Source organism: Taurulus bubalis (assembly GCF_910589615.1).
Source record: "Taurulus bubalis genome assembly, chromosome: 8".
Taxonomy (NCBI): Eukaryota; Metazoa; Chordata; class Actinopteri; order Perciformes; family Cottidae; genus Taurulus; species Taurulus bubalis.
The window spans coordinates 13,869,002-13,894,443 of NC_136596.1; the positions used below are offsets into that span (position 1 = coordinate 13,869,002).

General features: G+C 40.5%; 1 protein-coding gene across 12 annotated transcripts in view; it reads right to left on the bottom strand.

Moving 5' to 3' along the window:
• Positions 1 to 4,147: 4,147 nt before the first annotated feature.
• The window catches only part of trpm3 (transient receptor potential cation channel, subfamily M, member 3), a gene marked incomplete at both ends in the record, with an annotated part of 124,537 nt that continues 103,242 nt past the window's right edge, over positions 4,148 to 25,442 (bottom strand). For 2 of the 12 annotated variants that reach the window (XM_079222832.1, XM_079222835.1), the window contains 15 exons: positions 4,148 to 5,762; positions 5,892 to 6,024; positions 6,211 to 6,404; positions 7,103 to 7,253; positions 8,871 to 8,999; positions 9,529 to 9,703; positions 10,578 to 10,829; positions 11,325 to 11,453; positions 13,165 to 13,305; positions 16,440 to 16,643; positions 19,892 to 20,120; positions 21,595 to 21,887; positions 23,060 to 23,089; positions 24,655 to 24,795; positions 24,947 to 24,982. In XM_079222832.1, coding sequence (XP_079078958.1) covers positions 4,148 to 5,762; positions 5,892 to 6,024; positions 6,211 to 6,404; positions 7,103 to 7,253; positions 8,871 to 8,999; positions 9,529 to 9,703; positions 10,578 to 10,829; positions 11,325 to 11,453; positions 13,165 to 13,305; positions 16,440 to 16,643; positions 19,892 to 20,120; positions 21,595 to 21,887; positions 23,060 to 23,089; positions 24,655 to 24,795; positions 24,947 to 24,982 — 3,852 coding nt within the window. Of the gene's footprint in view, positions 5,763 to 5,891; positions 6,025 to 6,210; positions 6,405 to 7,102; positions 7,254 to 8,870; positions 9,000 to 9,524; positions 9,704 to 10,577; positions 10,830 to 11,324; positions 11,454 to 13,164; positions 13,306 to 16,439; positions 16,644 to 19,891; positions 20,121 to 21,594; positions 21,888 to 23,059; positions 23,090 to 24,654; positions 24,796 to 24,946; positions 24,983 to 25,442 lie in introns of all 12 variants that reach the window. The other 10 variants (XM_079222842.1, XM_079222839.1, XM_079222843.1 and 7 more) reach the window with 8 other exon arrangements.

Below are 25,442 nucleotides of genomic sequence, written 5' to 3' on the forward strand. Positions count from 1 at the left end.
TGATTACCATCATATGCTCATGAGATACAGTATAGGAAAATATTTAAAAAATACTGTACACTGAGATTATGTTGGGTTGTGTTGTGTTGGCATGCCTCCCTGTTATTGGTGTAATTTATGTCTGGGTTCACACGCAGTTAATGTACACGCACACACGCACAAACACACACACACACACACACACACACACACACACACACACACACACACACACACACACACACACACACACACACACAAACACCTCCTATCAACCTCCCAGCCATGTCAACATACCACAAAACGATTAACAGTATCATGTGCACACAAGTTTAGTAGTGCCATGGACATGTTATCTCGTATTCCTTACTGCAAGGATAAAGACATTTAAAAATTATATTTTGATTCCCGATCACAGTAGGTCAAATAGGAGGGCCTAAACTTTTCAGTCTGTTTTCACCATTAGCCATGTATAACTGAGTTGAGCTGTACGACCTTTTCTTAATTCACCTGTCTGCCACAGATGTGGAGACAACAGGTCAGTAGAGCACGACTCGGCTCATTTCCATTTGGTTTGGCAAAGTTTGGTTGTGTTCAGCTTGTGAGGGACCGAAGCCCTCTCTAACAATACGCAATTCTCGTTGTTTGGAGTTTGAGGAACTTAAACTCCTGTGAGTGAACAAAGTTAGTTGATCAAGTATGAAGGCATTCCTTCATGTTGTATTGCCATTTCTCAAGACATAAGACACCAAAATATATTGATGTCCCGAAGAAGTAAAGCACAGTGATTATATAAGAAACTTTCTGCTGCAGACAAATCCAAATCTGTCTTTTTCTCTTTTTGTTTCCATATTTCATTCCAGAATGGTACTCTTGTGACCTTGCATCCCTGGGGTAATGTTGTCCCTGAGCATTCTTAAACATACTGCATACTACATATTTGTTGAGGAAGTTGCTAATCTTATCCTTTGTATGTACCCGCAGACTACAACATCCCATTTGCCATCTTACAGGTATTTCAAGTGTGTTACTCCCCGATCTGTTCAACCCACATGAATGTAATTTGTGTGGGTGTTGTAATTGCTGGGTAAAAGGGGCACTCCACCAATTTTACAAACAAAGGTCAGCTTACTTGTCATGGAAGTTTACCGTTCAGCCTATGAACACAGTGGCTTGTCTTTTGTAACTCCAGAGGGAACTGTCTAAAGTCTAAAAAAATAACCCTGATGATGTCATCGGGGTTTTGTTCAATCAAGCTTGACACTTACCAAATATTTCACAGACAACTTGTGTTATTAACTAAGAGCTAGGGGTTTGAAAGATGAGATGATTTAACAGTCGTGGAAGATCTTTCAAAATATGCTATTGAGTTGCACCATGGGAATTGTATGATTCAGTGTTTTTAAAACTTGATCCATACTGGGGACTAAGCATCTGTTTCTAAAACGTCCCCCAACTGTGAGCAGGTGCAGTGCTAAATCACTGGAGTACCCCTTTTAGGGTTTGATTCAGGGTTAGTCGGCGTATGAACAGTGGGGATCATCAAACTGATTGGGTTATGATACAGAGATGAGTCAAATTATACAAATTCATGCTATATTCTCACCCTTATGTTTCAGATTTATGTGCAAATCGATTTTTTTCAGCAATGAAACTATTATTTTCAATTATATATTTCTATTTTTTTCAGTGGATTTAAATGTCCACACAAGCAAGGATACAGTCTACCAATATCAACATTCTCCCCAATCTGTACATGAGATGTGTTTGAAGAGAGCAACAAAGGTCTATGAGTGGATTCAAAAGTCACATGTTGAAAATAATCACAGATATTAGGGGCTCCATGATTGGGAGAAAAAACAAAATAATGAGATTTCACAGATTTCTGATTCACTTCAGTCCCCACATAGTAACCCTTGCCCAAAAGGCACCCTAAGTTTGGTATACTGGCAACTGTGTATTGCCATGTCAACTTTACATTAGAAAAGTCTCATAAGCTGCTTGATAAAACATACAATAAAACTACTTTAAATACTTTAAATATGATTGAAATGTACAGTATATCAGACAATTCTATATTTAATAAATAATATAATACATCAGCATTTAGTGCATGTCGATGGTCATCTTTTTATTAAATTTAAAAGCTTAATTAGAAAATACTTAAAATTTGACAAAAATATCACTGAGAAGATATAAATATTGATTTTGTAATTCAAACAGGCATTTACTGTAATCATCAATAAGGAGCAAGAAAATGTCAAGAGAAATAATCCATCTGAAAATAAATTCAACATGATTGAACTGAATTGTAATATTGAGGAAATATAAAACAAATCTAAAAAAATCTGTAAGAATTCTATTAATTTCACTTATCTTATCTTAAAAAGGACATCTACCTCCTCCAAGACTTTTTCCATTACAATAAAAAAAAATTAGAACTTTCTTAAACACTGTTCTGGCTTTCATCTTTTAATAATAATAACCCCAAGTTTCCTCCTCCATGCCACTTAAAATGAACATTTCTTATATTTCAACTAGAATGCATATACTTAACAGCTTATTTCAAGCTTGCTCTTTTTTTCTCCAGATAAATTCATAAATTAGCTCTTTCTTTAGGAACCTTACTGGACCTGTATATGATTTATAATGGGCTTAATCATTGGGCGATTGCTTTCTATTACAGTCTCCATTTGCAATGTCTGGCTTTGAATGCAATAATTAAAACAAAGGAGAGAAGCAAATGAATGACAGTTATTGAGAACATGAAGGACGGATCCATTAGGTGTAGGTGGATGTAAAACCATTGCAACATAATGCCACTGAAAACCTGAAGGAGGAGGGCTGGGCTACAAGAGAGCAGTGGTTTGTTGAGTGTAAGGATTTTTGGTGTCAGGTGCAGGCAAAGAAGGTTCTCATCAGGTTCACTCAGCAAGCATTGCTTCAGAAATAGGCTCATAGCGCTCTCTTGTCCCACTTTTGTTTTTGCAATTGCACTTGTTAAAGCTCTCAGGGATCAGGCCTTAACTAGAGTTTATTTTCTAGTATCATGTAAGATTTCACTGACAGTGTGTGTATGTGTCAACATGTGAATATGCTCGTTGCTACCCCCAACATCATTTGTAAAACACTGGATCTCTTCATGTCACATTCTTTCTCACATTTTGCTGATACTTCTACTTATTCACTCTTATCACATGGCTAATAAAACCCAGTTTTTACAGCAGTGTATCACGTGTGTGATAGGTTCATGACCTTTTGACTGGAGCATGTTTAAACACTGCTTTCTTTTTCTAGCTAGACTGACAAAAGAGACAGTTTGGTAGATAGATTATGCTACAAAACAACGAAAGGCAAATTTGATATACCTTTGAAAAAAGAGATAAATATATTGATTATTTGAAAGGTGTATTTGTGTATCTAGAGGTAAGTTGTTGCCATGTTACAGCAATCATTTCCAGTGCAACCAAGAGAAGAGATAGTTCCCGATGGTTCCAATACACTTCTCTGATTCGTTCATGAAGCAGCCAGAAATGTTAGCTAGTTTGCTCGTGCTGGGGTGGTACAGAGTGGAGTTAGGATTATATGAAGAGAGAATAATGTATTTAAAGCGAAAGTTTTGCGACTCCGTGCCAAGACAAAATGAGGTGGCTGTTTTTTCTTTCTTTCTCCTCTCTCTTTGTCTCTCAGACTTGACAGTTTCTACCATATAATGCAGCTATGAGCAACAGTATACTTTGACCTAAGTGGTTGATATGTGATGTAACACAGTGATGTGATGTCTACTTGACGTGAAAGTGGTGGATTGAAGACATACAGTACAAATACACCTTTCATTGCCATAACACCCCATTGAGAGTTACTTAGCTACAAGAGGAGGTAAAAACTACTCTAGATTCATAGCTCTTTGTTTTTGACTGGTGTACAGTAGGAACCCTACGTCTCCCATCCTGTTCCACCTGACACCTAATCCAGGGTGAAGTTGCCCTCCAGCACTGGCTATGATTAAACTTGTATCACCTTTTCTAACCTAAAACGTAAGTGAAAAAAAAACAGTAGATCTGGTCAGATCAGCATCTATGGGCAACTTCACCCTGCTTTCACTTTTGCCCTTTCAGCTTTCCTCCCTGGTCTTATCAGTGTGTGATTGTGCCGACCAGTGTTCTTGTCACGTGTAGTTTTGTCTATCAAAGCTGCGGAAAGCTGACGGAGTGGCCAGCTTCCTCATTGAGAGGCTGTCAGTCTTGGCTGTGTCAGGCCGTGCGCCAGACTTGCTCCTGAGGAAGGGGTTTCTGGTTCCTGCCAGACCCTGCCCCCCTGGCCCAGGCCCCCTGTCTGCCCCCAGACCCGGTCCCCTCTCCATCCTCTCACTCACCGACAGGCTCTTCCGTTGTGGAGGGGCCAGTGTGAGGGAAGGATGGGAGTCATCTGAGGAGCAGCTGTTTGCTCGCTCCAGCCTGGAGAAGGGTGAGCAGAAAGGGGCCCCACTGGGCCCACCTAGGCTCCCAAGGCGAGGGGTATCAGGGGCTGGAATCAGGTCGTCAGGGTCATCTGGATCAGACTCTGTGTGGCTGAGCTCTGCCTCTCTCTCTGGATGAGAGGAAGCAATGTCTGACGGCTTATCAAAAGGGAATGAGGTGGATCCTCCGGGGGAGTGTGAGCGTTCTGCAGGAGTGTATGGAGCTGAGACACAGCGTGTGTCGATGCAGTCAGTGATGCTGGTGTACTCTGCAGCTTTTACCTGGACTCCTGCCCCCAGTCCACTGTAGCAGCCTCTTGGCGTGAACATGAGGCTGTGTGACTTAACCAGGGAGGGCTCATCCAGGAATGCTGTGCCTGTTGTAGAGAGGTAGCGGCTGCTCTTAGAGCGCTCAAGCAGCCCTGCAGAGGGAGGTGGGGATGGTTCCATGTCCCAAGGAGGTAAAGTGGTGTCTGGTAAGAGGTGGGCCGAGCACAATGACAAATCAGCTGCTGCACTGTCGTCAAACATGGCTCCAGCTGTTCCACTGCTGCCTAATCCGCCCTCCGAGTGCCTATCGCCCATGCCGCTGGTGGCAGCGCTGCCGAAGTCCCGGCCTCCCGGCAGCACCGTCTCCATAATATCTGACTGCAGCGAGCAGTCTCTGTGGAGCGGTGGGACCATTCGAAGAGGATTCAGGAAGACCTCCGCAGGCCCTACCTCCTCAGAAGTTGAGACATAGATATCAATGCATGATGATGGACGGTGTTGCTGGGAGACCGACAGCGTCGCCAGGGGGAGGGGCTTAGACTCCTTGGGGGCGGCACCTGAGGACACTGATTGTGAGCTGTTGGCTCGATGTAGACTAAGCGAGCGTTCTTTGAAGAAGCTCTCAGCTCGTTCAGCTCCACTTGCACGTTCACCACCACGCCCGACATAAAATGAGTGACTCCTTGTTCTTGCAGCTGTGCCTGTTGGAGAAGGAGGGGACATGGAGCCCTCAGCTGCTCCCTCCAGCGCCTCCTGCAGACGGTAGGCATTCCCTTCAGTGCTGTTAAAGCTGCTTTGACGGAGGATGTATGCTGCTTCTGGGCACTCACCCTGGCGGAGTATATATGCAGAGTCTGTGCAGTCAGATGAAGTCCGGGAACGTACTTTGTTGACCTCCCCACGCTCAACACCTGTCACGCGCTCCAGTGCTACAGCAATTCGTCCAATCAGCTCCTCCATTTGGGCCAGACGAATGTCAACGGTCTGCAGCGAGGCCTTCATGAAGTGTTCCCTTTCATTGACTTCTTCCAGACGCATTGCCATATTCTCCACCCTGATGGAGTAGAACAGAAAGAAAATGAAAGACATTAAAAGCATCGGAGAGATTTGTAAATTAATTTGCCTTATGCTGGTGATTTAAGGTAGAATGCAGCAAGAGGCTTTCTGTGCAGCCATGTCTGACCTTTCAGAAGTGACTCTGATCCTCTCATCGTTAGAGGAGTGGAATCGGTCATCTTTCTCTCTGAAGTACTCTTCTATGCATTGCTCCTCAAAGTCGTGGACTTTCTTCAGCTCATCCTCTGTGATGAAAAGTTCTGCGGATGAAGGAGTTTGAGTAAGTGATTATGCTTCAGTATCATATATAATGTTTTGATTCATAGTATAATAATATTTAAAGTTCAATCCCAAAAATATATATAGTTGCTAGTGTTGCAGCGCTAAAAAAAGTATAAATATTTTTTACATTTTATCAGGCTTGGTAATGTTTATTTGCCACTCACTCAGTCCATAGTCCCTCTCGTCATCGTCATGCTTGCGCCAGCGACAACACAGATGCTTAAGGACCATAGTTATGTGACTGAAGATGATGAGGGGTGGAGGAAGGACTGGGCGCTCATGGAAGGTCATAATGAGCTGGTAGCGCTGGAATTTCCAAACCTGGTTGGATATGGACTTCACCTCGAAGAATGTATTGCTATGATGATGGACAATGACACACAGAAATCTCCAATCAAGAAAATATTACATCCACTGAAAGCTAAAATGAACTAATCAAGTCATCAGTGGCACAACAAAGATCACGACCAGTCCAGATAGTATACAGATTGATTGGTCGACTAGTTCACTGAGCATGCTGCTGTACTGCAGAGCCAGGTTTGGACACAGAGAGTATATGGAGACAAAAATAAATGCAACAGCCAACACAATAAATGGCTGCCTTAATGTCTCATGAGATTAAACCTTCAATTTATCAATTGTTTTTTTCCTCATTGTACACTTTTGGTAATTACCCTAACAAACGTGTCGAAGAGGATGAATATTCTTTCAACATGGATTATTCACAGGCACAATTAGCATGATAATGTCTCTGCAAACGAAGCACCATCCCATTCTGTTAATACAATTTGCAACTAGCCTCAAATTACTGTGGTTAAACAGAAGCCCAAACACAAATTACTGTACATTTTCTTTTCTCATTCAAATACACTCAAATAAAGTCTTAAACACCTGTGTCTATTTTGTTTAAAACAATATTAGTTAGATACTGCTATGAGTGAAATCTATGGATCAGTGATACTGTTTTTGCGCTAATGCTGGAGGAAAGAGGTACATTATTTATATCATCAAGCGGCCAAAGTAAGTGTGGAAAAGCTCAAATGATTGTTTACGTACTTGAACACAGCTATGAGCAGGTTGACGAGCAGTATGTTGGCCACCAGCAGGTAGCAGGCCATGATGGCTGGGACAATCCAGGCCCCGGTCTTACAGGGAGGCAGGGCCACCACCCCCCCATCCTCTGTGGTGATGTTCTGCCCACAGGGGGCTGCACACCGCCACAAAACAAATACAAGTTAATACAAGACACGCTATGATATTTAGACTTGAGGCCATCATGAACATTTCTGTAGAAATGTGTATATGCACAACAAACTACAAAAACATGCAGACACGCAACATAAACTAAAGACAAAGTATATAGTAAAAAAACAACAACGTAATAAAAAATAAAACCTAAGCAAATTAAAACAAAGAAAACATAATACATTCAAGCACATACTACACAATATTTTACAGGACAACAATAATAAAAACAAAGAGACAAGCAGACCCAAAAAATAAACCACATATTTAGCAAAAAAAACAAACAAACAAGAAGCATAATTTTTCTTTATGCTTCTTATAGAGGGGACTGGAAAGAGTGGACATTTTAATGGTTGAGGCTCATGTTTGAAAATGTGCATCTGAAAACAAAATACACACCAAAAAAAATGCATTAATCATGTCTCATCACAATTTGTGTTCCCAATATATTCAAACATGCAAAAGATGTTTAAAATATATTGTCACATATGTGTGCCATAGCTTCATTCAATAATGATTGATTGCTTTGAATCGTTTGAAATGTATTTAAGGTACACCGTATGTTTTTTCCATCTGTGATGGTTCAGTTGCTGTGGCTTATCTGGGGAACATTCAGCATTTGTTCTTGGTTTGTTTGCCTTTGAGATTCATTCTAGTCATGCTCATCATTGCTTGATGTTCAATTGTTTCACACAATGCAGCCCAAAGACAGAGAACTGAAGTAATTTTTTTCTAGAATTCAAATTTTCACCCTCAAAAATTTAGATAAAAAATTCTGACAACTGAACCACGTGAAAAAACAGATTACAGATGATGAAAGGTGGCTGATATATACATATATATATATTGTGGTGTATGTGTGTATGTATGTGTATATTTGTGCATGGTGTGGTATTTAAATGTCAATGTTCTTATTAAATGTTGCCTATATTAGTAGAAATATTTTTGCAATGTTGTAATTGCTCCAGGGAGAAGCTGAGTCAGCGTAAAAAAATGAGGGTGATATGGTTTACATGACAGACGGCGTTAACATGGCAGGGTCACTTCTTCAAATGAAACTAATTGAAAGTCAAGGAACAAAATGAGTAGAAGAAAGATCAAGGGAATATCATACTTTTACACTTTGATAGTTCCTCTTGATGTATTAACTGACCAAAAACAAAAAGGTAGAAATTATTTGAACACATTTGAAAAGTGCTGTTGCCACGTAACAGTGCCATTTGTCAGCCAGTGCCAAAATTAGGAGGGGTAAAGTTGCTTACAAAGCATGGCCTTAGGTCAAGCTACTAGTTGGTCAATCAAATATTTAGATACGAAAGGCAGCTTCATTCAACCTATACTGTCTTAAACAAGCTTCTGGTATTTAAATAATACGCTGTTTAGATTTAGTAGATGACCCAAGATACCAAACATAAGAGAGCAACTTTAACCTCAGAGCGTGTGGAGCTGCATGCACACTTTTGTCTCAAGTGGCCTCTAGTGGTAGGAGTGGGCATGACATGGTGGTAACGTGAGGATGATGAAGGAGAGGTGGGTTAGGTAGATGTGATTAAATTGAGGTCTATATTTATTGATTTACTGGGGTTTTGACTGCACTGGGCATTGTGGGATGGACCACTACTACGCCAGGTTCCGTAAGTTCGTAAGTAATTGTCGGCCAGAAGGAGTTTTTCATTCAGCCTGTGCTTTAACTTCCTACTATGCATATCTGAAACAAAGAACGAAAACATTATTTCAGATCTCTTCTCTTTGGGCCACTCCTCACATTCTGTACACACCATCATATACACAACCATACAAAAACAGAACAGCACGCAAACGCACTCTCACTCTCAAGACATTTTCTCACAGACACTTTATTGAGTCAAATATTACTTTGTCTACATGATGTAAATTAAAGTAGAAACAAAAAATATTAGGAAAAACTGATAGTAAAAAGTAATGTAAGAAGTTGAGCAACTTGACCAAAAATACTGCCGAAGCATAATATGTCAAGAATTTTCCAGTTATACATTTCATGTTATTTGTCTTGTAGTAAGTACAGTGTTTTAATAATTATTTGTTATAGATTACTACTATTATATTATTACTAGTAATATGTTACCGATTTAATGATGAGATAGGTGTGTATTCAGTCACATTGCTTACATCTCTCTTCAGAGTCAGGAACTATTTTCCCCTGAATTAACAAAAATGAAGTTTATTGAAAAGCTCTGACATTCTGGCCCTAAACTTACGGTCAATCTGGTCGGCAAACACCTCTCCGTAGATCATCCAGTAAGGCATGAAGAAGATGTTCCTAGCTAGCATCCAGGATGGGTCTTCATTAGGGTTGAGGATGGCCTGACGCGCCACCCCAAAACTCATCAGCACCACCAACATGATGATCACAAAATACATCATGTCGATCATCTGACAGAGGGAGAGGGGAGTAAAGGAGGACCGTCAAAGAGAGAAGGGAAAGCGTGAGTGGTTTGAGAAGAGACGCACATGAGCAGTTAGTAAGAATGCTGATAGAAAGAAAGAAGGATAAAATGAAGAGAGCAGTCCACTAGCCTCTGTTACATTAGCCTGAGTATAGTTTTCGATTAAATGTGATATGCACTGTCTTAAGAAATAGTCACACTTGGAGGCTAAATTATTACTTTAATCAAATCAAGGCGCACACAAAGTTTGGCAGAATAACAGCATTATGTTATTTCAGACTTTGAAAAGTATGGTGGTATTTAATTTTTCTTTTACAATTACATTGTTCTCTGAACTGCTCCGACTTAAAATCTGTTTATGGCGCTGCAACATCACATATGCCAAATATCTTACAAATCCATTCAATCCAACCCCCCCTCCATTAACAACCCACCCCAGCCCACCCCCCTCATGTATAGCTGATTTTCATATCAAAAGGGCATTATGTTCTGTGGTACACAGCCCATGTCAAAGACAGTTGATCATCACACAAATTTGAGCCTTTGATCACTCCTCTAGTTTTGTCCTCATGTATGCATCAGAGGCTGTGATCGTGTGCTCTTTGAGATCAAACAATGAGCTTGAGAGGCACAGAAGCTCTATTAGGACCAAGCCTGCACACCACATACAAATTAAACCCTTGCAATCCTGGGACTTAGTGAACTATTGTAATCAGTATGGATCATGCAGAGGAGTGATCAGAAAGTATAACAATCTGACATAAATGACTAACACATAATGGGTAAAAGAAAAATGAGAGATGTTGTAGATAGAAAAGACACATACAGACACACAATACGCCACCCCTGCCTCCTCTCACCATCTTGCCAATCATCATCACATAGGGACCCAGGTACTTGTTGACCCCAAAGATGTCCAGCAGCCGGATGTACCAATAGATGATGTTGACGCAATAGATGACCCGCCCGTAGCTCATAAGCGGTGGCTCCTGGAGACGCAGAACCATGCCGATAGAGAATATGAGAATGGCCATGAGGTCTGTGATGTTCCAGTACTCTTGAAGCCACACCTTCACTTTCTGTAACAACTTCCCTGGCTCTGACATCAGGATCTGGGAGAGGGTTGGAGGGAAATTATTTGAGAAAGGAGAGCAAGATGAGAATGCTCACATGCAGGAATGATGAAAAGATGTGATCATAAAAGCAGAAATTGAAGGGGACAATTGTAGTGAGCCCCAAAAGTGATTGGAGTAGAAGAATATAAATGCAATACGACATGTGCACCATAGGAGGGCAGTATGAGTTCACCTATCAGGGCGTCTGAGGAGGCATTTTTGTGCAGCTGAGAATGATATGCCATAATGATTAATGTATTTCATACACTTACAGTACAAACACAGCCACAGAGTGAGGCTGAACTCGTCCCATACACATACCTGAATTTTCTATTAACTTTTTGGTTTTCCCATCTGTGTGTCTTGCCTTCATTTTGGTGACGAGCTTTGTGTCACTATGCCCATGCATAATTCACTATGTAGTTAGTGGTGAAGAACTGACTATGTGTGATTAAAATAGTGATGTATGCTGGTGCACAAGATCTGTTCTACCTCTCTCATTTTCTCAATGCCGTTGGTGAAGATGTAAGCGATGACAATCCACTCTTGAGGACAGGGCCACAGGTCCATCTTTACCAGGACAATGTAGTTGAACAACATCAGGTAGCCCACGTAGGCCAACTATGTAAAAACAACACAGCAGAGGGAAATCAGCAGGGGCACATTCATGGTTATGCGCTGGTGTTTCTGGCTTTTCCCACAATAAAAAACTGTAAATCAATGAAGTTTTAGACAAATTAACTATCTTAAAAGGCTTTTGTGTGTGACTGTTCAAATTAAATGGTTATTTCGTTAATGATTGACCCTCATTACACCTCTCTTTAATGCGTTTTTTCAGATATGATGGAGATTTGATGTCAAGACACTTGATTGCTATACCGCCAAACTTGGCCTGAAACTGTCCATTATGTGTCTCCTGTGACTATATCTATTTAAATCCATGTCAGCTGTTCACTTTACATTTTTCCTGCACATATTTGCGCACTTAGATACAAAAAATTCTGATTACAATGCAAACCAATTTATGAAAAGAAACATACAGTACTTGACGACCTGACACAAATGAATTAAAAATCCATTTGATATGTTTTCCTCATTCAAAGGTCCTGACATTACTGGATTTCAATCAGATATTTGACATTTTTTTAATCAGAGGGGTTGGGGGATATCCTCCGAGACCATTTAAACTACATTACTACATTAAATACATTCATCAGAGATTTTAACAGTCATGCAAAACTGTTACTACTTTTACATTTGGTACCAGAACAAGAAGGTTTGACATATTTAAATGATGAAGTAACTAAAAACAAACTAGGGATGGTGTCTCCTTCAGGCCATGCCTAAATCAAGTATTCCAGTGAAGTTTGCAGGTAAAGTGGTTTTAATAATTTGTGACCGGGACTGTCAATCCGTCCCACATGCACAGTTGGTTTGCGTGATAAGTTTGAGTAGTATTGTTTCCAACAGGGCAGCCCTCTATTGCGGAGGACAAGTTTAAACACAGATCTGGTAATGAGGTAAAGACCACATTTCGACCCTGAGAAAACCCAGCATCTGTTCTACGAGTGCAGCTGCAGTGATGACATTCACAGTCCAATATTATTCTTTAACCTGAGGGGCAGGGGGGAGAAGAGGAGGGGAGTAAATAGCCAGGGAAGAGAAAATGGGATGAAACAAAAGGCAGTCAAAATATTTTCTCAGGATAAATAAACAGTGAAATCCCTACTGGTGATGTTAAGAGCTGTTTTCACTGGGCGAGCAAATTGAAGGAGCCCAAGACGGGGTATGAGAGACAAAAAATCAGCTTACATCAAACATTACACATGCGCTCACAGGCAGATACTGTATAAAACACAAGCTATACACAGACTTCAAAGACATCTTACAGAATCCAGACGAACAGAGTTGTACAGAAAGATGTTAAGGCAACCATGCAAACCCTCTAAAACTCAACTTCAAATTAAGTAATATTTACTTATTGTAAAACTTTATTTAATGGCAATATGCCATGACTCAAGATATTTCTGTGTGTTTTCACTGTTAGTACAACATCTCCTTGTTTGATCTTCAATCCCTTTCACTGGCCTGTACTTTTCTTCCTGTGTTACTTCCATCGGTCTCCCCATCTCTCTCACACTAAACTTTCTCACCCCAGTAAAGCTGTGTAATGACAGGGTGGACGAGGAGAATAATGGAAATAGAGGCACTATGGCAGGACAAGCGAACAGCAGGGAGCCAGCAATTGATGCCGTTGCAGAATTACAGTGAGCACTGACTCTGCCAACAAGAAGCTGAGCACGTAGGTGGTGTTGTAGAAGCCGACACTGACCGTATGGAACCAGAACTTGACAATTGGAGCATTGTAGAACTCGTAGATCTTGCGTCCCAAGGGGATGAGTCGGTGGCGTTTCTGAACCTCCTCAACATCCTTCTTTCTGGACGTCTCTGTAGTTACCTTACCCAGCATTGCCTGGGGGAATGCAAACCCCACATGGAGCGAGGGAGGAAGGAGTGAAAAGTGTGAGGGATAAAGGGAATCAAAGAGTGGGAAGAGGGACGCGTGATGGATTGGAAAGACAGAGTAGGATGGGTGGGGGTGATGCAGAGAGAGGACGGAGATGAAGACAAGTGTGTGAAAGGGAGGAGGTGGGATGGGAAGAGTCGAACAACAAAGGAAAAAGGAGAAAGGGAAGAGGGTTACAATATGGCTACTGCACAGTTTTAATATCATAATCAAAGAAGCAAGCACAGGCAATGTCATCATTCCAAAATGTGAAATGTGTGTTTGAGGTGGAGTGTTGGGTGAAGACTGGTAACACAGTATGACGCGGACACAGACACTCATGGATTGTGTCTCAGACAACAATTAAGAGACAGAAGAGAGACAAGATAATGACAGAAAGAAGACAGAAAAAGAAAAAGATAAGATGTAGTTATTTCATTTCAATCTGTGACACATTTCCTTATCCATGAGAGAGGGTTCAGAGCCCACTGTTTGTATGGGTCATGGTCTTAATGTCAAAGCAACACCAGACCTCTGAGGGAGTTCATTCAAGGAATTGTATTGTATGTAAAAAGGTGGTCTATATATATATATATATATATATATATATATATATATATATATATATATATATATATACTGCTCTAAAAAGGCAGAATGCAGTAGCTACCTATTTGGTAAAAATGGAGTTTGTAATTTCTGTGAAAACAGCGTTATGAGCAGTAACTTCAAAGCGGACCTAAAAACCAAACACACAATATCTGCACTTTGGCTGTGTAGTTACTGCCATTGCCTGCGGTTCTATAAATTGTCCAACTTGCAGTTACTGCAGTCTGGATTGGTAATCTGTGCGCTGGTAGGACTCATCGCAGCATTTACTGCACTCTTTGCCATAGAAAGAGGCCGAACTAGACAGCTTAACTGAAGTACGAGGGCTGGATAAAGTGAAAGCTAGCTCGTGGGCAGCCGCAGCTAGCAAAGCAAAAACTAAGTTTAGTTCTGTATTTTCCGCCAAGTTGCTATCTGTAAATGAAAAATATTATTTTTTATGAATTGATATTTTGGTTACTCAGTATGTTATTGCACATAATTAAGACTTCAGCATAAAAAACAGCTAAACTCCGGCTAAAGGTAGCTAGCTTAGCAGATCTCCATAGATGCCATGTAATGTTTAACAAAAGTGAATATTATGTGATTTGGTGTAGTTAAGCTACCTTTAAATCCCATGTGTATATCTTATGAATTAATGTATTATATTAATTTAAGTATTAACAGTACTCAGACAGATAAAAACTTGGCCAAACACTGAAATATTTTATTATGTGATATATAATAGTGCTGCAGGGATAAAATATTTTGGAAGTTAGCATCGCACAATTTTTCTTTTTTTAAGTATTGAATATTTTCTATAGTTTTTTGGGGTAAAGCAATCAACCCAAAAAGCGTAAAATGAAAGCATTACAAACCTTGTATTTGTTTTACAGTTTGCCGTCCAGTCTGAAAACCTTAAACCCTTTCTCAACTTCACTGTGTAGTTATTGCACTCTGCCTTTGTAGAGCAGTCGTAGACCTGGGCAAAGATAAAACGTTTGAAACGCTGTCAAAATATTTGAAATATATGATGAGGAGTTGGTTGAAGTTCCCAGGCCACTGAATAGGTACAATAGTGATACAACCATCACTAGGAAATGGCCTTCAAGAAGGAATCTATGGATTTCTATTTTTTCCCCCAAATGTATAAAACATATGCAGCTTTAAGTTTTGTCAAAGGCACACACAGAGACAGGGCCTTCAGGGTGAAAAGATTTGGATGCCAGTGTGTACCGAACATGCACATTATCTAATCAGCAAGTGGACAAAAGCTATCACACAAGCTATAGCATTCATCACAATGTGGTTTATCTAAAGCATTTAAGGATAAAACAATACAATCTCCCTCTGTGGTGTAGCAGTCTGTGTACATCTGTATGAATCTTTGTGTGATTCATAAGTATCTGAAGGTGCATTTGTACAGTCAGAAGCCAGGGCAACAGGAAGGGGCTCATTGCAAATGCATTCCCTGACAGCAGGGTCCTTTGTTTAACACCACTGTGCCTCAAGGACTGCATGTGTAAAATGGCTCATTTGCGCTGGCTTGCTGGCTGTGCTCAATGCAGATGGAGAGTATGTACAGGGGTGTTGAGGGGCGTTCAACTTCAGTTCAATCATTTTATGGAACGACCTTAGATCCAGTTTCTGTCTTAAAATTGTGTTCAAATTCCAGTCTTCCTTTAACACACAAATTGGATCTTGATATCTACTCCAGAATGGATTGTATTGAAATGCAACGCGTCCTAATCCTGCTGTACATCCATGTTTATGCAGATGGACCAACTCTTCCACTGTGAGCCGGGAGAAGGTGCTCAGACTCTGCATGATTTAAGCTCTGCAGTAGCAGGCGGACATGATTATATAATGCAAAAGCCTGGGCCTCCCATGCTCAGCAGCCGACATGCTGAGTGGTATGCTGCAGCAAGCCATCATCATGATGGGAGAGTGAGGGGCAGCAATCGGCTAACATACAGTACTATACCTCAATCAGAACTGAGCTTGGAGAGAGGGAGAAAGAGAGAAAGAGCTAGAGAGAGAGAGAGAGAGCGGAAAGCTAAAGATATAAAGGAGCAAAGAGAGAGCTGGGCAGAGAACAAGAGGGACCGTAGGAAAGGTAGAGAGAAAAAGAGGAGATAGATGGAAGAAGGAACATACACGAGGGAACCCACAAGCGGCGACAGACTGAGACGCTACAACTCCACGACCATGTCTCTGAGACGATGAGAAACAGAAAAGGTCTATTTGGCTGGAAGGATCCAGTTGGCCTAAATAGAGAAACAAGTATGTGTGTGTAGAGAACTGCGTGCCTATTTGTGTGCATATCGACATGTCATTGTGGACAAAAACAAACCCATACAACTGGTCCACGAGAAATATTTAAAAAGGACACAGTATCTGGGCTATGTGTTCAATGATCAGTTTTATAGTCCTCAACAAAGCAAGTGTGTACTGTCTAAAGTTTGAATATGTGAATAAATTCTGAGATGCAGGGCTGAGGTGGGTTCTCTCACCACGGAGTTGTACTGCGCCTCACAGTAAGATCTTACTGTGAACTCCATGTCTTCCTCCTCCTTCTCCTTGACTGGTTTCTCAGGCTCCTCCTCCTCCTTCTCCTGCAGGTAGGCCTCCTGATCCTGGGGCATGTAGGACATCTCATCTTTGTTCTTAAACTCCAGACTCAGGATGGATGGCGGCAGAAGCAGCCCTAAGATTACCTGGGTGATGAGGAAGACAGAAAGTGAAGGAGGAGGAAGGAAAGTTGAGACAAAGTTGTACAGTTTCATTAGTTGAGCTGTGGAAATTAGGAAACAGAGAGTCTCGAACAAACCAACCTTCATAGTTGGTCTGTGACACACATATTTGAAACTCACATAATGAACATGTACCCACATGAGCACCTCTCCATCATGCCCCGGCTGAAAGTTTTGGTATTTACAACAACCAAGCAAGTGTTCTCATTGTTGAAGTCAATTATAAAAGCATTAGTCCAGACAGGAAGCATGGGTGCTTTGCTGCCACAAGGTGTGAGAGGGACACACACAGCAGGTAAAGGAGGCAGGCGTGCTTTAAACACTTTAGATACAAACCAGTCAAAAATGAACAGCAACAGAGAGGATTTTAACACAGTGGGAAGGTGAAGAACAGAGAAAGAGAAGCAATGTATTGCAGTTCAATTGAGGACTTTTTAATCACTGGAAGCCGTTGTCTTTGAATAATTTAAGTAAAATGAAGCTGTTTTCATTGCATCGACTACTGGCTCAAACTTGAACGGAAATGTAAGCAATTTAAGTTGACATACATTTCTGAGGTATGAAAATTGAGTTAATGTCATAACTTAATAACATAGCTGTTAGTAAAGTCAGATGACAAAATTATTGAATATATGAAAAGGATAGTTTCAGGGTGAAGGAAGAGGATTAGTGACAACGGAGAAATACAATTAAAACCACAGCACAGAAATTGATATCTCAGCCTCTCCAAAGCAAAGATGTCAGTACTTTGTCATACTAAATGATGTGAGAAGTAATCAATGTACTCATCTTTGCAATTCATAGTCCATCTGTAGTCTTCAGTTACATTCTGACATGAGTTAGCGTGTTGGAAGCTAGAACATGGCTGCCCTCACAACTATAACAAACTCAGAAATGTGCACACATATTATCTTGACAACAGTTTGACAACGTTATTTGCTGTATATCATGGACTCCTGGGGGCACCGAATCTTGTTTGTTCCACTCGTGGTTTCCTCTGTCTTTCTGCTCCAATGAGCTTGCTTTAGCAGTGCACTCTCTCCCTCCCTGCTGCAAAGGCCAAACCACACTTAAAGCACTGTCTGCCTTGATCTATGAAGCTAGCCAGCCAGACCCATCGTCCTGTCTCCCTCTATGTATGAATGAGTGTGAACCCAGTCTTCCCTTCAGCAACTCCCAGGGCAACTCTTCATTATAAATAACTCTAACCTCTCTGATCTGAGCAGCTGCCTCCTATCACCCTCCCGCCAGACGTCTGGAAGACCCACATGAGCAAGAATTGCTCAAAAGTCAACCACCAGTCTTCACTGAAACCTCTCCCCTCGTCTCAAAGGGATGTTTACCACACAAGCCTCCATATATAATAGATATATTATACATTACAATTTCAAGGTTTTTTAAAAAGTAATTAAAGTCAGTTATTCTGTCCTCTTTGGCTTAAGAGAATACTATTTAGGATTATAAATGAAGTTGTGGTGGAAGTTCAACCAGGAGGGCAACCGTGCCCGACGCACGCTTAATGTTTCTCTTTCCTCTGGCGAATCCTCCTCCTCTTCCCTGTCGTCTCAAGATAACTTGACTGTATCATAAGACACTTGAGGTTGAACTTATCTTACCTATGTAAACACACATTCATCCGTTATCAACATTACTTCGTTGGTCTCTTTGATTGAACTAAACTGCGTACCATATACAGTATATATATATATATATATATATATATATATATATATATATATATATATATATATATATATATATATATATATATATATATGCACCACTTTACTATATCACTATGATATTGTTATTGATATGCATTGTGATGTTCTGTTCAAATGGTAAATGGACTGTACTTGTAGTACTTTTCTAGTCTTCCACTCAAAGCTCTTTAACGCTACAGGGCGACTGTGGCTCAGTGGTGAGCAGGCTCGTCCATCAAGCAGGGGATCGGTTCGATCCCCGGCTCCGCTAGCCCATGTCGATGTGTCCTTGAGCAAGACACTTATCCCTAAATTTCGCCCGTAGCTGCGCCTACGGTGTATGAATGGTTTCTAATCCTGATGTGGCACCTTGCATGGTAGCTACTCTCATCAGTGGGTGAATGATGTCATGTAGTGTTTGAGTGGTCGGAAGACTAGAAAAGCGCTATACAAGTATGGGTCCATTTACATGACATCATTCACCCCCATTCATACACTGATGACAGGAGCTAAGGTGCCACCTGCCAATCAAGAGTATCTAACAATCATACACCGTAGGCACAGCTACGGGAGCAATTTGGGGTTAAGTGTCTCGTTCAAGGAGTCGGGGATCGAACCGCCAATCCTCTGATTGAATGACGACCCTGCTCACCACTGAACCACATTTTATTGATTTGCTTGTCTTGTGAAGCACTTTGTGACATCTGTTCTGAAAAGTGCATTATCATTACTAGTGTTATGTCTTTTAGGCTTGAAACACCATGAAATACTTTAGTGACTGAAAAAACACAGATTCAGATACAGTATTGAACAACTTTCTGATATCAACCAAAATGCAGGATCTTAAATCTATTTTTGGTACAACATAATTTTAAACAGACTGACTCTGCTGACCTGTCCAGTTCAGTGCACACAAAATGTGAAGAACATTCTTGGGTGTCATGAGTCATCATGGTCAAACCAGTTATAACCAGCCAGACTGGTATAAAACTGTTTTTCCACCTGTACGGTTTGGATCGTACATGGCATAATAGGTATTTCATACTGGAATTTCTCTATACTTCCCGACATATGTACTTACACATTTGTAGTAAGCTGATACTGGGTGACCTCTGCTTTAATATAGGCATATTATGTCCAAAGCAATGTACACATTTTCATATATTTTCCACAGAAAGGTAATCATCCATTCTCTAATCTAGCTTCCAATCTGTACATTTCCACACATCACACCTGGTAGTTGTCATGTACAACCACTCTCCACTTGTCTATGAGCACTCAGCAGATCCACAGGACTGATTTAGTCCACAGGACTATTAGATAATTTCTCAGGGAGGTGAGGGGGTTTCTCATTACTCTTCCTGCCCAACTTCTCTTCCGCAGTCTGAGGGGATTCAAGCATTCTGATACAACCTGAAGTTCCTGTGCACAGTCCATTTACAGTATATAATGCAAACGTGTGTTTCTTTACACATAGGTTATCCCAAACATCTGGCCCACTTCTATTACCTTCAGTCCTGAGTTCTTGCGCATTCGCAGGCGTCCCATCCACATGTCGGTCAGAAGCATCTGACTGCAGGTGTGAGCGATGAAATCTCTGTGTTTGGCCGCTACCGCCAGCTGCAGGCAGGTGGCGTTGCTCCAGTTCTTCAGCTCGTACGTCAGCAGCTTCATAGCCATCTGCTCATCCTGTTTATAGGACTGGTCTAGGAGTTCCACTGCCAGCTGGGCAAACTCTCTGGGAAATTATATGCAGGACATATAAAGGCACATTGAGACATGCACAGAGACAATGACACACTTTGTCTAAACATGTAAAAATGTAATGAATCTGGTCAAGGAATCAGTGACCATCTGGCCAAATTCTGAAGGCAATTAGATTATTTGCATACAAATACTTGCACACAGAAACCAATACAACAAGGGTCAAAGACCAACATGACAAGCATATCTAATTTCTTTAGTAGATGCAGACACATGTATGCAGCAAAGAGGGCCAAAACTCTTCCTGGTAATTATGTCTGTATCTTTTCCAAGGTGAATGGGTTTGTTCAAATTTATAATGTACTATGTATTGTGCATGCTGAACAAAGGAAGCTGTGTGCAGATTTCAAAGTTACGATTACAGAACTACACAGCTAATATTACATATTTATTTGGGGAAAAATCTCAATATGGGACTATCACACACATTTACATATACACAAACTCGTCAAAACTTCAAAGCGCCACACCACCAGCATTTTAATATGTCCACTCCCAGACAATAAAAACCTAATTCAGTGCTTTGAGATCACGTTTCACCCAAATTGCAGCCTCTAAAAAAGCACAATATTGCACACTACACTGTGAAGCAATCTGTCCTGTATAGTTTAATGTGTATAAAAAGGCACTAACATGGCTGGGGTTTGGAAGATTTACAAAACAAGGGTTCACAATGTCTTGATGCACAGTACATGACACAGACTAAATATATGTTTCTGTTTTTGTGAGGCGCTTTTCAAATAACTCATTATGTATTAAGAAATATAAAAGGTGCCTTGGAAAGCAAGACAAACTCCCTACAGCATGTAGGGCATACTGTATGTACTTCCACACTTCTTTTTTTACACGTTCACACAAATATCCCTTGAGTTTATACTGCATATGTAAAGATTACATCAAGATATAAACATGTATGTAGATAAATGAGATCTGCTAAGGAAGCCAGACAAATTATGTGTGGAAAGTTAACTCAAAATATGCCGCTGTTCTTTGAAAATGTGTGTAAGTATAAGTGTGCGTGGGGAGTTTTGGTTGGTGTGGCTACGCTTCATTTGCATTATCTAAAAGATGTCTCCCTAATTACCATAGACAGCATTTTCATCTCTAGGTGATTACCTTCATCTCAAATGCATATTCTAAACTAACGAAGACGCATGTTACCAGGTTTTTGTATTTATGCCACTTACATCCCATAGGAGCCTGGAGTAGTCTGAAACAGGTCAGTTTGCAGGGAAGAAGGCATGTTAGTTTGTTTGCGTGTGTGTATCTGCACATAAGTGATGGAGTGTGAAGGTAGACGGTCCTGTCTAGACTCACCACTCGACTTCGCATTTATCATTTAGTACAGACATGTTTTTGTGAGAGAAGTCTTGCTCAGGACGAAAAAATCCCACTTAATAGAAATATTGTGACAGAAGGCTGTATGTGCACATATTTGTTTCACCCACCTGGAGTTGTGGTTTAGTTCCTGGGAAATGTCATCCACCATGTCGTTCTCGGAGGCTTCATGTGCCATGGCTTTACAAAGCTTACATGCTACCAAGGCCTTGGCCATGGCCTCTTCGCCATGCTGCCAAAAGAACAGTGCCATCTTCTGACGTTTCATAAGCACGGCCCACACCATAAGCTCATGGAAGGGGAAAGGGAAGTGGTTGATTTCGGGGTCGTCCAAATCGATGTCTACTTCCTCCTCTCGTTTGCGTGTTGTCTTCTGGCGGCCTCTGCGGATGGGCATGTCATCCTGGTGCAGATCCAGAGCAAGTAAGTTGGGGGGGAAGAGAAGGAGACAGCTATGTAGATATACATATTTTGGAGTGATTTGTTAGGGATGATGTTTATTCCCAGATCAAGATTAGGAGTGTTTTAAATTGATGCTGAACTATTTATGTATGTATTTGTGTATCCTTGGGTTCTGAATTAGAAACGAAACCCAAGAATCTGGATCAAACCCATGACTTTATCTCTGAAAGCCTGTGTCATATCACCCGGCGAAATTTTTTAGCGTGTATTTTTTCTAAATGACTCTCCCTCCACATGATGAAAGTTAGTTAAATGCAGAAGCAAAATCAGACTTTGGTGGACACAGGTGGAAGGACAAAGTGCTACACACAAAATATACATAACATGCCTGGTCTTACACACTTTTCAATAAAATATTCCCTGTCTCTGGAGAGATTGACGCTGCCATTTAGTGTCCTAATGACATGTCAGCAGGACAACATTGATCTCCTATAATTTCACATTTTAACAGTTGAGGACTGCTAACAGTTTATCAATTACAGAGATCTAAAAAGGCAGACATACAAAGGAATGAACATCCATGCACATTAGGTATAAATACCTCTGAGAAAACTATCGACACATACTGGGATAAAAGCTTTATGATTTGGGTACTTCATGGTTTGTACACCATGGATACACGGTAGTACACAAAACATGTATTATGTAATCCTCCTAGGTCAGCCATTACCAATTAAGTGAAATGTAACTGGGCTGCTCTGACATGTATTATAAGAGTGATATACTTGTATTCTGTCTGGAGCCATGAAGCAGTTATGCATTTTTATTTATTTTCTTTTCATATCATAATTCTGAGAAAAAAGGAAATGTAATTTTTTTTTACAAGGTAGTGTGAAATGTATTAATAATGTTATTTGACGACGAGCCTTCAACTGGCTCAAAGGTGTACATACAGATTTGCAACAAAATAAATTAAATACGCCTCAGGGTCTTCCTTTCAAAGACTGTAAGGCACACTTAAGAACACTTAATGACTACTTTTGCTAAAAAGATCCTGCAGACTATAGGATGACTATACAATAAACACGTTATGAGGGAGAAGAGTGTTTTAAACGAGGGAGAGGAATAGTGAAGGAATGACTGAATAACAATCTCCATGAGATCAACACTCACCTCCATCCCCAGCAGTTTCAGGGCTTTGGGCTAGAAAAGCAACAAAGACATAAACAAGCAGAACAAGACCTTGTCTGATGTATTGTATAGAGTAATTTACTCTATAAGCACAACACAACACAGCACAGACAGACTCACTCACATGAGACCAGAAATCACTCACTTTAAGTTGAATGTTTTTCTTTAAAACAGTTTGGTGATGTTGTGAGTCACAGTATGCTATACATACAGCAACAATCTCTTACAGTTGCATGTTTGCATGTATTAAAAGCAGAGTATATTTGTGCATTTAATACAGTACTGTGTAGCTGTATTAAAGCAGGGCATGTATGAATTATGCATTCATGAGCCATCATCTGAGTTGGTAAAAATAGCTCAGGTCTCCAGTGGGGATTTTGATATCTGCATCTATTTCAAGGCTTTGTTCTTAGTTAACATGTTTGTATGTGTGTGTGCATGCACGTTCATCTACAAAATCACAGTAAATTGGAACTGTCTTTCTCTCTCTCTCTCTCTCTCTCTCTCTTTCGCTTTATCTGCGTCTTTCCAGCTGCTTTGTTGCTGCCAAGGCAGACATACAATGTGATAAACAGGCACATGAAGACTCACATACACACACTCACAAATACACATACTCAAACATACAACCACAAAGCTGCACAATCGAGCACAAATATGTTGTTTCAGACACAGCTGTGTATACTTCTATTTTCATCACACCTGTGGCGGTGTGTGAGGTATTGAGGCAGAATGAGAGAATTATACATCAGAACATGAACATAGAGTATATAATGTGCAGTTTGTGTGGTGTAAAACACACAACCACCAAATACTACAGTACATTTCAGCGATCCGTTTCTCCACTTTGGTTGAGGACGTGCTTATCAGTGAGATGAATACTGTAGTAATTGATATGAAGTGTGTATATTATTGGGGTTATGATGTCACACGATGACGAGCCATTGCTATAGATGAATGATTTGTTGCATCGGGTGTCTAATTGATGAGGAAATGGAGAATAAGAGGAGGACGACTTTTATGTTCGACCTTTGCCTTGATTGGAGGTGATCATAATTTGTGTGGCTTTAGTGACAATGAATTCTCGAACAGAACGGTTTCAATGTGATCTTTTTTAACGGTGTAATTTTGGGCTGTCAGCCTGAGATATGTAGATTACTATTCCATCCTAGTGTTGCATTAGCTAGCAGTTGCACCTTGAAAATAAGCTAACCCAAAAAGTAGTTGTCAGTTGATGTTAATTTTTCCCCAGAGAAAATTTGTCTTGCCATTTCAGTCAGAGTTTCCTGATATTTATAAAAAAAACGAATCTTCTAAACAAAACAAAGCTCTGAATCCACTTACAGTATGAAAAGAAAATCACATTACAGTATGTATTTAACCAATTTCTCCCTCCTTCAAACCATCAAGTATCACACTTGCTCTGGTCTCCTGCTCGGTCATGTCACAACTAACGTGTACATGCTAATTTACTACTTGCATCAGCAAGGCCTATCCTTGAATACACGTCCCTGATAAAACATAATTTGGCCAGACATCAGTGTTGAAATGCATAAATGATGAGATGATTCACTCACCCTCTTGGGTCCAAAGAGGTTGTGGTACAGAGTTCTGAATCTCTTCCTGGTGTAGTTACACCGATACGCCCCGCCCATGAGGTATTCTATGACCAGTCCAATGTCGATGAGGCTGATGCGGTAGTCCGGGGGCAGATTTCCCTAGAAAACCATATAATGTTAACAGGCAACAACCCAGGCCACCTGATTAATAAAGGAGGGATAAAGTGCACAAAACATACACACTCACTTCACAAAATCCATATCAAAGTGTTTTTGGCTATGAAAGAAAAAACGTGATTATCTGATTCACCTTGAAGTAGATCCAACTGAACCCTGGATATTCTCGCTTGGAAAGAACACACATTGTCAGTGAGCAAGAGCAAGGGAAATGAGACACACAGAAACTCTCAGGCAAGATCTCTCTTCCAGCCTCTTTAATCAATTGTCATCTCAACCAGACTGTGGTTCAGTTTATGTTTTTGCATTTTGTATTCTTTAAAACCATTTGTATCTTGGTTCTGAATCTAGAAATATGGAGTCCACACGACTGGAGAAACCCAAAACTGGTTACAAAAACTGGTTACAGTCTCAGGTGTGGTATTATTCCTGAAAGCTCTCAGTAAAGCACTAAGCTGTAACTTGTTCTCTTACAGGGTAGTAGTTAGTGCAAAAAGAATCAAAACTCATTTGCAATTTGATTGATAGAGAAAATATAGACAATTACAAATGGCGTAAATAACCCAATGATTGGTTATAATTGCATTTAGGGAAATAATGAGATCTTATCAGTGAGGTTCAATGCAGTC